We start from the raw sequence: 15122 nt of genomic DNA on the forward strand, positions 1-15122 counted from the left end.
AGGAGCACACCGTTCAGGGATTTGCTTCTTTCTTGTCAGAATTTGCAGTCTGTTTTGCTTCTCCAGATGCTGCAAATACTGTTTTCCTTTGAGTTCTGAGGATATGGTGGGTCAGGTATTTAGACAGCATTTATTTTGTTCTAACTAGTGATTTTGAAAATATTGTACATTGGATAATTTTTAATTTTTGTTACTTTTTATATGAATGCTCTGTGTGCACTTAGAGCATATGGCTAGGTGCATTATGAAAATAAAATTTTATCAAGTTAAGACCTGAATATATCAAGTAAAATAAGTATTTTACATGTTTCCTGTGTGGAGAAAAGTAAATAATACAGTTTGTTGGGTTTATAGAATGCAGTTCCCTTTAAATTTTAGGGTAAGGTGGGGAGGAAATTGTTATAAAACCACAGAATTTTTAAAGTAAAAATAGTTATAGTTTTGGTGTAATGCCTGAAACTTCCTTTTAGTATGAGTTTTGTTTTCTAAAAAACCTGAACCAGACTGGGAGTTTGTGGTTCTGATTTTGTAGTAAGAGTAAGACAAGTGTGGTGAATTTAGGGCTACTGACTGTCTCATTGACTTCTTCCATGCACACAGAAACAGGCTCTTCAAAAGAGGATGCATTCCTTAGATGTTGCCAAAACTTCATGCTTTTTGTCCCAGAATTTCCCATTCTTTCTCTTCATCTGTCCTGTTCACATATGCACCTGCAAATCTGACCTTGGCCATCTCAGAGGTGGGGCAGAGCAACCCACTAAAGCTGGTTGATGTTTGTGGTAGAAGGAAGGCTCTGTTGTATAAGCAGAGAATAGCTAATGTTCTCTGCTTACATTCAGTGACAAATCCTCTTATCCTTTAACTTTTGGGGACTGTTTCTGGTTTGGCTTGTCTGCCTTTCGTTTCCAGCCCCTCTGTCCGTTGTTGATGTCAGATTCTTGTGTTGTTTAGTTCTACTCAAGTTCCATTCAACACTTCACCCTTTTGTTCCCATTTGATGCGTACATCTGCTGTCTTTGCTTGCTTGACATAGACCTGCAGAACTAAAACTTCACTTCTTGCTTTTTATGGGCATTTTGAAAACCTAGCTACAGGCAACAATTATCAAAATCTGCCCATGTGGGATCTTGGGGGAGAGAGATAAGGGGAACTGGACAAAATGTCTCAAAAAGAGAGACCGTCTCTCCAGTATTGGAGATTAATTAAAGCCTAGTCCTTCGGCTTCTGAGCAGAGGAACTGAAGTGCTGTATGAGATGGGCACAGTTGTATCATTGTTTGAAATTAATTGTGGTATCAGGACCGTATTGTTAATGAATGACTTGCCAGGTAAACTTGAGCCCAAATTTGTCAGAGCCCCAACCAGAATGAGTATATGCAATTTTTCAAAAACTTCCTGAAAAATTCTGTCTTTACGGGCCGATTCCTCTTTGGACAGAGGATGCTGTATGTAGTAGAAAATTTCTTGAATTACTCCTTCCATCACACCCAAAGTTTCTGTCCTAGCTCTGCTGTTTCCTAACAATGTTCCTAATGCTTCCTCACAATATCCAATGTAGAGACGCATTTGATATAATGAGCTTCTTAAATTGGGGTAAGGGAGGACAGTTCTTCCTCCCACTGTCATCTTATTCAGTACTAAAGTATAGGATTAACTTTCCTGTGCTTCACTACAAATACACATTCCTGAAAGACATATCAGCCAGGTGACAGCCACGCTTTGTGAATAAACTGTACCTAGATTTAGGTGAATTTCAGGTGAATTGATGGAGTCTGTGATTCTGTTCAGCATTTGTCAGTCTTTTGGGAGTGCGTATATTTATTTTGTAAGGTTAAATAATTTTTGAACACTTAAAAATTTGTAGAGGTGGATTCTGAATAACTACAGCAACTAAAGCACTGAATGTAAAGAGTTGCTAGCTGAAGGTATAAGTTGACAGACGACAGCATGTATGTAGAGGGAGTTGTCTGTAGAAATAGTGATTGTTTTGGATAAGCAATAGTCTTGCTGCCCAACTACTACTTTCACAACATTGTAACAGTCTTGGGCATAGAAGATTTAAGAAGGGCTTTGAAGAACAGGGGTTTGGCTCTGGGATTCCTAAATGTTAAGGAAAATAAAGGAAAAAGAATGGGAGCGCCTAGTCTGAGCTTTTGAAGAGGTTGTAGAGACCAGTACTGTATGTGGTGCAGAAGCAGAAATTTATTTGGAAAGGTAGAAAAAATGGGGTAGATTTTTCTGCTGTGATAGGTAAAATGGAGCAAGTTGGGGGGATGCAGAAGATTGAAGTGGTAAAAATAAATGGCTGTAACGTTATCTTTGCAGGGGCACTCTGAACAAATACCACTGAGATTTCATTTAATTCAGAGAAAAGTACATTGTATCTTTTCTTGAGTTTTAATTATTGAAGAGTCCCTACTGTTCCTGTGTGAACTGCAGGTCATTATGCAGTTAGTCATAGCAGTTTGCTCTCGTTTCCACTGGTGTTTGAATGAGTCACGTCCATGGTGGTGTGCAGCTGTAGACAGAAGGGTGGAATGGCCTTAGGAATGTAGTAGGAGTGTGTGTGTGAAGCAGGGGCTGCTGGAGGATAAAATCACTGGATCTTTTACTCTAGTTTACAGTACAAATAACATCAGTCTGCAGTACATATACTTAAACACAGTATGTCTAGCATGCTCAAACTTGCACCTTCATACTTAAGTAGTAGTGTATTTCTTAAATCTACATAGATGGAGAGATTTCAAAGACACAAAGTGAAGAAGGTATTTGATCCCATCTGGTCTCTTTATAGCAGTTCTGTCTGTGTAAGCAGCCATGCAACAGCTTGGTACATTTTCAGTACAGGCTCCCTTTGAGCCAGTGTTGTCTTCACTCTGATCTGGCATTGCCACTGTTGGCGTTGGCACTATTGAGAAGATTGTTCTTCTCAGGATCACTCTTTCAATGTAGTAGCAAGGAGATGCCTTTGAAAATGTCCCCACCAAAGGTCACTTTAAAATAAAGAAACAAACATACTTTCATATATCAAGTACTGGCAACATGTCCTAATGTTTTTCCCACAAGTACATTTATAAAAGTGTGGAGTAGCACAAAGCTGCTTCAGGGCCATTCGGCAGTTTCTATCACTGTAAGAGTATCTACGTGATAGCTGAATGGTGGTGAAAATTTGGGCATCTCTGATAATACTGTTGCGTCTATGCTTGAATTTTATTAAGGTTATCACAGCTAATTTATAATTGTGATATGTCTGTGAGGATGTCAAAGGCCTGGAGAAGGCAGACGCTTAATATGGCTTAGTCTGTCAAGGTGTGTATGTTGCGGGATTCTTTACAACAACAATGATGAGAGGGGGTAACGTACAATTGTTAGTAGAAAGGTGGAGGTTTTCATAGGTTCAATGGCTAAAGATTACAGGATATCTGGTTAAAAGTTCTTAATTGAAGCAGTTCTAGAGAAAACTATTGGACAAACCTCAGAGTCTGAAAAAAAAGACCGTTTCTGAGTTACTGAGATTCTGGCTATTGCCGTGCACCCACTGGACCGAATGATTTGTGTTGGGGCTGAACTTCAGGATTCAGCTTTTAAGTTGTAGCATTGATTATAAGTACATAACAATTTTATCAAATATTTTTGAAAGAGTGACTAGTTATTCAGACTTCAGTGTTTTCTTTACTGGATTTTCATGTTTGGTTGCTCGTTGTCATGAAATCAATGCAGGATTTGAAGTTGGCGGTATGGCAGTAATTAGTTTGTCATACCAGAAGTACAATTCAGGTTACTTTATAGGGATTTTTTTCTTTTTTTTCTTCCTTTTAGCTGATGATTGCTGATGCTGACAGCTTCAAAAAGCTTTTTTTTTTAATTCTTCCCACACATTTGGCTGTCATTTAGAGGTGTTGGGAAGTGGAAGAATAGCATCCAATAACATCTGAATTCCATTCCCTTTTCTCATTTCAGTCAGCTTTAGCTGTATCTTGAAGGAATCTACATAGAACGATAATCCTTGTTTCTGAGAAGTTATGTTGGTTCTCAGTGTTCAAAGGTATCAGTACTTCCTCACAGACAGTCACTTCCAACCAGTATGCCACCAAGCATCATTGCAACAGCATTTTGGGGGAAGAAGAGCAAAGGAGCAGCTCCACATTTTCAGTTGTCTTGTCTTTGTCTTTTTGTAGGGTTGCTGGAGCCCCATGCCTGACTTGCCAGCTCCGTGTATTTTCTTGACAATATCAGTAAGAAACCCATACATGGAAAACCCGCCATAATTCTCATAAGAATGCTGTAGCTGGACTGAAAAGAAACTGAGATAGTTTCCAAGGACTGCTAGGGAGAGATTAAAGGGTTGTATGTCTGCAAGATCAGCCAGCAGAGAAAGGCGTTGTCAGATGTCAGTAGGGATGCTCTAGAAATAATGTGTTTCTGGCTTAGGACAGCCTCAGAATGGTGAAGGTTAAGACTGTGATGACTAACATTTCTTTTAGTGATGAATTATTACTGGAGGAGTGTTTATGCTACTACAGTTTCCACACAAACCTTGTGGATGTGGAGGAGGGTCAGCAGAGGTCTCAGGAGAACGGCTTAATTACATGTATCAAGTCAGGCAGGTTTTGGAGTTTTTTTTCTCTATGAGCAAAAAAAACTGTTGGAAAGGGATTTTGTTTTGTCATGAAATGAGGTGATAGAGTCTGGCAGCAATGTGAATACCTGCAATGGATATGAGAGTGTGTTTGCATCCCTTTCTTAAATTCCTGTCTGTGACAGAACGAGCCTGTAAAGAGCATGAAGGTAAATGCTGTGTGTCGTACTGCAGCGCTTACCCAACACCTTAGCTTGAGGTGTTCGGAAAACTTCTCTATTCCAAGTGACATCTTTCTGTGTTAAATGTGCTTTTTATCTGAATGGAAGTAGGGCTTATCTGATTATTAGGAATCCAAAATGTGTAATAAAACACAATTTGTGAACCCACAGTTTACACAGTATTGGTTGACTTATATGCAGACAGTAATACATAAGTGTTGTAGGTAAACAGATGCAAATGAATACAGATGTAAATTCAAGCATATTATGGAGGTAAAAATTAGCATTACTTAAAATGTAGTAAAATCTGATAAAAGATGAAGAACTTAGTATTATTGAAACAAATTGAATTTATTTTAGAGACTGCAGAGCCTGCAAGTACCTTTCATCTGATCTGGTAGTTATCTGAAAGTATTAATTTTTTTCTGCAGATCATTTAATACAAGAAGTGAGATTGTGGGTTCACCATTTTTGTTGAGATTCCTTGAGAGGGGAAAATGGAAGGGAAAAGAAGTACTTTATATTTTTCTTAGGTTCCTGACATTACAGATTTCCTTTGCTGGGAGCATATGGCATAAAGGAGCACATCACCATTGCTAACAGAGAGCTGAGATTCAGCAGTTAGTTTTGTGATCTAGTTATTTGGTTAGTTCCTAGTTATTTGGGCTAACTGCTTAATCTGATTTTCTGCATATAATGTGGCAGCGTTATGGTGGAATTGAATGACAGGAAAATGCAGTAGTTAATCTTTAGTACTAGTTACTGCACATCAATTAAAGTTACTATTCCTCGAAAATAACTTTAACAAATTTGCACAAAGATTAAGACTTAGCAAGGGAAGATGGGGAGAGAGAGGGGTCAATCTGGCAGGAGAAAGGTATCCGAGGTGAATAGGGCTACAACAAAAACATCTTTATGTATAACCTGTGCTTGTGGTGAGTTGCAGGGTTTCCTACATTTTGTTGTGTAACAGCCTACCAGATTAAATATTATAGTACTTATGAAGAGACTTGTTACACCATCCATTTCCTAAAGCGCAAAATTTCAAAGCACTTTTGTCATGTGGATGGTGAAGGAAATGTAGGTCCCTTTTTTCCCCTCTATCTTCTGGTTCGCCTGCTTTATATAGCAGTAAATAGACTGTTTTGTCTTAAAGTTTTTCTACCTCTTTCATTTAGCTTTGGCTTGATCTGTCCTAAAGATCTTTTGTCTTGTACCTGACGTCGGTAGCAAGGCTAGTCTGCAGGAGTGGAGTTTGTAAATGCAGACTGTAAGAAAACGTGCTCACTGCCGAAGTAAGCAAGTAAATGAGTTCTTAGTCTTATTGCTCAGGTTCATGCTTTTGGAGTGTGTTGCATATGCAGTGCTGGTAGACTCTTTGTCCTGAAAGTTTCCACAGGCCAGTGAAGAACTGAATTGCAAAGTTTTTCAGAAGCATTTCATACTGGCAAAACTGCCTGCAGATCATTTGAATGTGAGAAGAGTTCAATCATGCTTAATGACTGAACTGATTAAGAATGGGATTTTTTTTTTCCCCGGTCAAATTGCAAAGTGTTGAGAAATAAACTTTTTTCTGTTTAGAAACTTCCTTTTTCTTTTTCTTCTGTGCTTCACCCCTGTAATCGCTGCTATGCTTGTACATATTTTATGTGTGTACTGTTACCAAGCTGCCCCTTTTTGTCTATTGGCTAGGAAAAAAGTTTCCAATGGTCCAAATTCTATTTCCCTTGAATTTCCCTTGAATTTGTTGTTATTTTTTTTAAACCAAGCTGGGAATGGAACTTGACCCTTGGTAAATATTGGGATAATGTGAAACAGTAATGCACGATACAGCCTAGAACCATCATTCAGCACCATCATTTATGAGCAGGGCTAAGAAGTAGGAGAGCTCTGGTTTTGCCCCTGTATAGGTATTCTGGATCAAAAGCTGTTAGGGAACCAGACTAAAACTGTGTATAAAATAACAACTTAGTTTCAGCTGATACACATTTACATTCAAAACAGCACAGGGTATTTAGGCTGTATTCTGGGTTGGTTGATTCCAGCGTAGCCCAATTTCTAAATATATGAAGCTGCTTATTAGTTTTCCAGTGTTATATCACCGTGACAACCTGCACTAAACAGGATTCTGTTTCTAAATTTATGGGCCGTATGTTGTCTGTGTGGCAAACTTGATTGCTATAACAAGCTCCTGATCCCTCTGTAAGTTTGCAAGGTTTTTGTTGTGCCTGTTACATGTTCGTACTTAAGGCAGCACCATGTATGTCCTGTCAGGTTCCGTAGAAAGCATCCAATCATGTACTGCAAATTCCGTTAACCTGCTAGTTCTCAAACAAAAGCAAATATACAAAACCCTTTAAAAATGTGTGTTTATTTCTATTTATGGAAAGAGTTATAATGGATCCCAGGGCTCTTCACTTAGCCTTCTGTGCCCTTTGTCATCTGTATGTATAGAAAACCTGCAAAGAGATCTTTTCTTTTTAAAATAGGGCAATGGCTTTATATCTGTCTTTCAAATAATTGTGATGTTGAAATTATGGTAATTTTCAGAACTTTTAAAAGAGTGCAAGAACCATACTTATTTTTTACAAATGTAAAATAAAACATTTTACTATTGCAAATCTATGAATTCTTTGCTTTGTTTCTATAAAAAGTGAATGTTTTACTTTCTATTTTCTTGTGTTAGCAATGCCCTCTTAATGCTATCAGTAGCAGTAGCTTAAATGGGAAAACACACAAGCAAAGAAATAAACTTAGAAGCCATTGGAAGAGGTCTCTTTTAAATTTATTTCAAATGTTTTAGGTGGTATGTAAGTATTTTCAGCCATCTGTTGAAATGTCAAGATTGCTTTTGCTTTGCTTAAAACTGTATAATTAATTTTATTTCCCAAATTAATACTAGTGGCTCTACTACCTGACGTAGAAGAAATCAGTGATTTATATATTTGTTAAAAGTTAGATTGCATAGGCCGTCTAGCTATAACACACAGTTTTTAATGAGTAGTTTAACATGTCCTAGTAGCCTGTTTCTCATCTGAATGCATCCCTTCAGTATGAGATTATATTTGGACTCACCATTTGTTTTTTTGTTTGTTTGTTTTTGTGTCCGTCCTTCCTCCCTCCTCGCCCTGTTTTCTTACAGAGATCAGAATATTCTGGATCCTACTTTGGAATATGTTAAGGTAAGGTACCATTTCTTACCCTCAAAATACTTCATTCAGTATATAACCAGAACTGCCAGAGCATTTCCAGTCATTTGTAGTTAAATAGTGCTTCTGTCTATCTTTTGCTACAGAAAAACTAATTATATGTCAGACTATTTTCTGCATGCTTCAGTGAAATACTTGTGGGCATTGCGCTTTGGGAGTAGGTTGCATTTTTAAATCAGGGCCTGTTTTCAGTTACATGGTGAGTACCTATGATCTTGCCTTTGTTAACAGATTAAAAGAATCCATATTTCTTGCTTATGGATTTCTGGGGAACTAAAGGAACACATCTGAAAAGATCATAAAAATGTCAGATTTAGGTTTATGGTTTTAGTAATATAGTTACTAACATTACAGTTAAAAATGTGGTCCCAAAAGTAACTGGAATCCTGGCAAAATTGTAAGGTCTGTATTCCTTTTGTACAAGATCAGAGTGCTGAAAGAGTATATAAATGTGTTTTGTTAGAGTAAATAAAAAATACTCTGGAGCATTTATAAATTTTATTCAAAAATCAGTCCTGGATTGGCAATATAGAAATTTCGGAAGAAACCTTAGGGATGTGATTCTGTATTGAGAGTGTCTTGCGGTGCTGTAATTTCCACTGAATTAGTACCTTTCAACATGTTTCATTTAAGTGACTATCATTTCTCAGAACCTTGAAAGAATCTGGCTTCTATGTCATGTCTCTCGACAGTGGGCTTCTTTAATTGTCGGGCTGTGTTCTCTGCCTTTTAGAAGACTATAATCTTCTGAAAAGTGTCTGATAAGCACAGGTTATCTTTGAATGTAGGATATTTCTGTAGATATTCATGTGGACAGCTTGAATTTCTCAGAAACCTGAATTTCTGCTTCAGGTTTGACTTTGGGTGAGGAAGAGACTGAGGAGAGTCAGTCAGCTGGGTTCTGCTGCTAGAATTCCCTTGGTGGGTGTTCCTAGTTGAGGGAAATGGAGAGGCGCCCAGGTTAGGGTTCAGGTTGATTGAAAAAGTGAGCTAGGAGAACATAATGCAGTGTTGAGAAAGGAAAGTGCCAAGAATTAATTTGCCTGAAGGTATGGAGGAGTCCTCTGCTGGACTTTCTGCCTAGGGTTGGGGTAGGGGTAGGAATTAGGGAGAAGAGAAGGGGAAGAGCAGAATGTGAAGATCTGTGGAAAAGAGGCTCTGAGGACTGCTGCTGGAATTCCTCTCTGAACAGTTAGCTCAATGTTGCAAAGTCCCTGGCCTCAATCCCAGCCTAAAGTTGGGATACGGTAAAGTAGCAGAGACAGAGAAGGCCAAGAGCCTTCTGAAGAGTACTGTAGAAGAGGGGATGCCAAAGGCAACAAAGTGGTGGACATGTTAATTGCTCTATTTAATTTACTGTGTATCTTGCACTATCCTGTACAGAGTACGTTGTTACAGTTTTAATAATATGACCAAGTAGAAGGCAGAGGTTTCGGGTGCCAATTCATCAATATGTGTGTCTTGTCTTGTTGCAGCAAGTTCTGTATTATAAATGTGGTTTCTGATCTTTTCAACTTTTCTAGTAGAAGCTTGTCTTGGACTCTTGTCAATAGCAGTGGTGCTAAGCTTAGTTATTAAAACTTTGATGTTGGGGAGGAAAGCCTGAGGATAAGACTTATGAGGGAGAATACAAGGGTTACCATTCCCTTCTTTTCTCCTTCCTCTTTCGTTTTTTTCTGTCTATATTCCTACCTTCAGTGAACTGTGAGTTTGGTCCCCAGTTCAATGGTATTATAACAGGAATTCTAGACAAGAAATCTTAAACTACAGCTTTGAAAAACACGCAGAAATTGCTTTCTAATAAATATAGCCCCCTCCCAAAACAACTGATGCCAGAAATGTATCGTTAACACAAAGAATGATCATTAATACCAAATGAAGGAGGACTCACATCAATATTTTGTTACCAGTTTACTGTGACTGTAAAACATGTGGCTGAATTCGCAACAGCAGGATCTTGGAACCCCCTTTGTTGGCTTAAGTTTCAGAATGTATGTGTTCACAATCTTTTGTAACTTACCTTATGGTAACTATTATATTAACGTTTACAAATTTTCCATCTCTGAACAAATTATGAGGGCAATATTGAGTCAGGAATAAACTGCAAAAAACTAACTACTGAAGTTACAAAGCTGAAAGAATAGATTTCTGTAGCATCTCACTATGCTACAGAACATTGCCATTTGCACAAGTCTATTTGACATATAGTGTGTACATATTTAATTTGAACAAGGAGGGTTGGTGCCAGTTGGATAGGCTTTGACAGATGCTGCTTAAGTGGTGGAAAAAATACCTTTAAACGAAGAAGAGATAGTAAGAGAAGAGGGAGCAAACAAGAGCACTTTTGGGAATCCTATTTTGCTGATTCAGCATACCAAAGTTCTGAGAGACAGATTCATATTTCTGATGCACAGGAAAATATAGTTAGTATTGTCTCTAGGCAGAGAATTGTTGACTGACTGACTGAAAACTCATAAAAACTTGAGTATTAACCACTTATGATGCATCAAGCAGACATCAAAACTAACTCTAGAACAAGCTAATTGTACACAAAGTCTTGATACTGATTCTTGTTTCTCTCATCTTGCTGTTCAAATTGTATGTAAAGAGGAGGGAGACTTTGGATGAATTTTCCTTGTAAAAAATTGCATTATCTTGAAAGTACTACGTGTCACAAATTTTAAGTTGTATTAGGGTAATCTAGCTGCTGGTGATTCTATACCAGAGTTACTGTCCTAAGCAAAGTGTGCTAGGTCAGTGCCCTGAAGGCACTAATTTGCCTTAAGTGTCATGACTAGCCTCACTTAGGACCTCCACCCACAGCCACTGAGCAAGGGCTCCATTTAAGCTGGGGCCTTCGGGCCCTGTCTGAACTGTGTCTTAGGTGTGCTTGCCCCTGGCACTGTTCCTGAAGTGCTGTGTGGGAAGCCCTGGGTGGACCTTGGACTTAGCCTGTTACCCTGTCTTGCCTGAGGCTCCCTGGACTGGTATAGAATCATAGAATGATTTGGGTTGGAAGGGACCTTAAAGATCATCTAGTTCCTACCCCTCTGCCATGGGCAGGGACACCAACCACTAGACCAGGCTGCTCAAAGCCCCATCCAGCCTGGCCTTGAACACTTCCAGGGATGGGGCATCCACAGCTTCTCTGAGCAACCTGTTCCAGGGTCTCACCACCCTGACGGTAAATAATTTCTTCATAATATCTTATGTAAATCTTCCCTCTTTCAGTTTAAAACCATCACCCCTCGTCCTATTGCTCCACTCCCTGATAAAGAGTCCCTCCCCATCTTCCCTGTAGGCCCCCTTTAGGTACTGGGAGGCTGCTATAAGGTCTCCCCAGAGCCTTCTCTTCTCCAGGCTGAACAACCCCAACTCTCTCAGCCTGTCCTCATAGCAGAGGTGCTCCAGTCCTCTCATCATCTTTGTGGTCCTCCTCTGGACTTGCTCCAACAGGTCCATGTCCTTCTTATGTTGGGGGCCCCAGAGCTGGACACAGGTCTCACCAGAGCGGAGCAGGGGGGGAGAATCAACTTCCTCGACCTGCTGGCCGCTGTCGGTGTCATCACCCTGCTCAGCTGGCTTGCATCTCAGTGCTGTGGGACTGCACCTTGTTGATCAGCATGTTGCCCACCCTGTGGATCCACTCTTGGATGGCCTTCCCTTAGGCAGCAGCCCCACTCTTGCTGCTTCCTGACGTGCTAATTGTAGCCAGCTGTTTTGAAATGTCCAACATGATCAAATATGTGCCATCCTCATAACTGATCCACTTCATCAGGCTGCACAGGCATACCTAGTCTCCTTCAAGACAAGCAGCTAGTTTTAAACTAGCTAGATTTAAAAAGTAATTTTTAAAGGGAAGGCTGGGTGCACAACTGATCCTGCAGCTTCACAGTTACGAATTAGCGCTGTTTCTGCAGTGATGCAAGCATGCGGTTTGAGTTTCTTGTGAGTCCCATAAGGAAGATAATTAATACTTGCTCAGAATGTGCTCCTGCTAAGGAGTGATCAACATCTCTTCAGAACTGGACTCTACTGTAAATAGAACGTGGAGAATTAAATGAGGTTTGAGAAAAAGTAACATGGTTATTTCTTTGATGCAGTGTGCTCTGTTTCATGGTGAAAAGAATATCATAGTGTTTATTGTGACAGTAGCAGGTGTTGCTGTACAGGGCAGAGAAGCTGACTGTAAACTTTGAAGCTGAGGGACATTTGCTTTTTATATAAAACTTTCCTTGCTAGAGTCTGGTGACTAAAAGTAATATAAATAATTCCTTGTATTTAGAAATACTCCAGACAGAGGAAAGGCAAAATAAATTGCTTTTCCTCCTGTTTTATTCTGTTTGAGATACAAGACAGAAAGCACTGATTATAAAATTAATTCTCTGAAGGTGATTTTTTTTTAGAGAATGCTCTCTATAGATGCATTATAGTTTCTAATACTTGAATCTAAATTGCAGCTCACAAGTGGCAGTTTCCTGCATCTTGAATATTGATGTATTAGTTCATTCAGTGTATAAAGAGAGCTAATTATGCAAAAGCAAGTTCTAAGGGAAAAAACCCAAAGCCGTACTGATTTGCTGGAGTCTGAGTACTGAAGAGTCCATATGGCTTCAACCCTTCCTTTGTCTTCACAGCCTTGCTGAAACCATGGTCACAGTTAAATGGCTCTTTCAAAAAACCCTTTTATGGTAGAAGTGAAAACAGGCCAGACTGCTTTGAGTCAGGCTGCTAACCAAGTCATGAAAGGGATTTACAGACACAATAGCACGTTGTACATTCTGTGAGATTTTTACAAGTTTTATGAGCCAAATAATAGATCCATTGGTAGTCTCAGCAGGTTCTTCCCACACCCTGAGTCTGCACATCCATAGAACAGACTCCCACAGGGCAGAAAGGATCAAGTGCTGGCAGCTTTGAGTGTGTCAGAGAACTTCTTGTGAATTGTTTTGATCAAATTCATGTGAACTAAAGATAGCTTTCTGTCCCATTCCTATTCACTATAAATACTTTGGGATCTTTTAATAGAAGTCTGTGCTATAATCATTAAGGCTCTATCAGAGTGGAAAGAAAAACAGATTCCTTTCCTCCTTTCATGGAAACCTTTTGAGCTTCTCCTGTGGAAATAGTGCTAATAATTACAGAAATACTTATTAGTGATGAGTTGATGAGTAGTATTATAGCCTGAGGTTTTGGAGTTGTATTTTAATCCAGTAGCGGAAAAGTTACAAAATTTATGACTGATTGTCTGCTCAGCGTGGTCATGAGGGAAGTTTATATTTAGATTCAAACTTGAAAAAACTGTCACTGGTCTAAGGAAGTTACAGCTGCAGAAGAACATTATTCTCTTGTGAAGTTCTGCTGAAGGATTTTTTGCTTGTCTCAACCCGATAGTGTTAAATTTTTTCCTTCTTTTTACTCTTTGATTTTGTCAGAAAGCAAACTGTTGTAGAAATTATTGCCATTTATGGCAGCTTTTGTGAGTGCAACTGAAAATAAAATTTTTATGACATTCAGATGTGTTCGTCGTTACCTGTAGCTCTGCAAAATAGGGCAATATTTTGTGTGTTTAATTCAATGTCAGGGAACTTTGATCAGGTGATGAGGTTTATTGACGCGCAGTTTGTATAGTTAATTGCACAAATTCATAATATTTATTGTGGATACCTATCAAATATATGTGCGGGTGTTTGACTCTCATCGTTCTAATGGCTGTGCCAAGAAGATAATATGGTAAGAATAGTATCAAAAGCAAAGTTTGTATATGTGTATGCATGTTTGGGAAAGTTTAGAAAAAAATCTGTGTCAACATGACAAGTAGTCCCAGTTGGGGAAAGAATTATTCCTGCTGATGTTAAAAATTCATTGCAAGGAGCCTTTTTTAGACATGGAAATATATTAGAGACATTTCCACCTCACTGGAAAAGTTGCCAACTGCAGCGTATACCTGCTCGTGAGCTGTTGCGTATCACTCTCCTGTGAAGACCTGCCTGTTGAGATGCGAGTTGTGACTTGTGAGCAGAAAGTGTGTTGGGTTTCTGCATTGTCTGACAGCGTTATACATGAAGTATCTGAGCTTGGAGGAATTCCTGACAATAAGGCACCAAATGATCAGGAATTTCTTTATGAATCTGTAGCTCTGATCATTTTTTTTTTTTTCCTTTTTGCAACAGCAGCAAGGGCAACAGCATCACAGAAAGTGGAATTACCAGATGGAATGTATTTTGTTGAGGATAAAAGGAGTATAGCTGTATAGCTGACTTTGACTTTACACATGTCTTTTTGTCATCGTGGATTTGTCATCCAACTCAATGGTCATTATTGGTGTCAATGATATTTCAGTCAGAAAAGGAGTATGCCGGTATAGCTGACTTTGACTTTACACATGTCTTTTTGTCATTGTGGATTTGTCATCCAACTCAAAGGTCATTATTGGTGTCAGTGATATTTCAGTCAGAGATATTTACCTTTTTTCCCATGTTTCTCTACTTAGTAGGAAGTGAAGCTTCACAAACATAACTCCACAGCAGTTGCCTCTTGTATACAAGCTGTATAATTCAGAAAGATAAGATCCTGTTAGAGGTAATCTAAATGTAAATATGTATATTTATCTGTCTCACAATGAAAACTTTCAGGTTTGATGCTTGATGGGTAGTTGCTAGTTATACACTGCCCTCTGCTGGAGAAAAAACACTCTAAGTGTATATTTTTTTTACTGAAGTCACGGCTATTAAAATCACATTTTTCATAATAATTTAAAAGTAACTTTCCTAGTAATAAAAAGTCTGTAGCCTGACTGTTGGAAGTTGGTTGCTTTCTTCTCCAGAGGCACAGCTAGGAGGGGAAAGAGATTCCCCCTCTTCTTGCCATTAAGTTACAGAGGTCCTAGAGGGAACTTGAGAAATTTCTTTATCAGGATATCACTGAGATTATTGAATAGGTGTTCTGATTGGTTCAAAACATCCATCAAGACATTCTGTAGCCTCCCAAGATAATCTGTTCTAGCTCCCAAACTAGATTAGTCTAACAGTCTTTTCAGTGTTACTTTGGGAAAGTTTTTCATAAAATGTGATGTAAATAATCTTCTTTTTGTCCATCTGTCTTCTTTTTGTTA

The 15122-nt window shown here is 38.8% G+C and overlaps 1 protein-coding gene across 8 annotated transcripts in view; it reads left to right on the plus strand.

Annotated features, from left to right (window-relative positions):
- The window catches only part of BCAR3 (BCAR3 adaptor protein, NSP family member), a 117312-nt gene that overhangs the window by 70589 nt on the left and 31601 nt on the right, over positions 1–15122 (plus strand). For all 8 annotated transcript variants that reach the window (XM_074599438.1, XM_074599441.1, XM_074599440.1 and 5 more), the window contains one exon: positions 7942–7981. In XM_074599438.1, coding sequence (XP_074455539.1) covers positions 7942–7981 — 40 coding nt within the window. The remainder of the gene's footprint in view (positions 1–7941; positions 7982–15122) is intronic.

Source organism: Larus michahellis, chromosome 8 (assembly GCF_964199755.1).
Source record: "Larus michahellis chromosome 8, bLarMic1.1, whole genome shotgun sequence".
NCBI lineage: Eukaryota > Metazoa > Chordata > Aves > Charadriiformes > Laridae > Larus > Larus michahellis.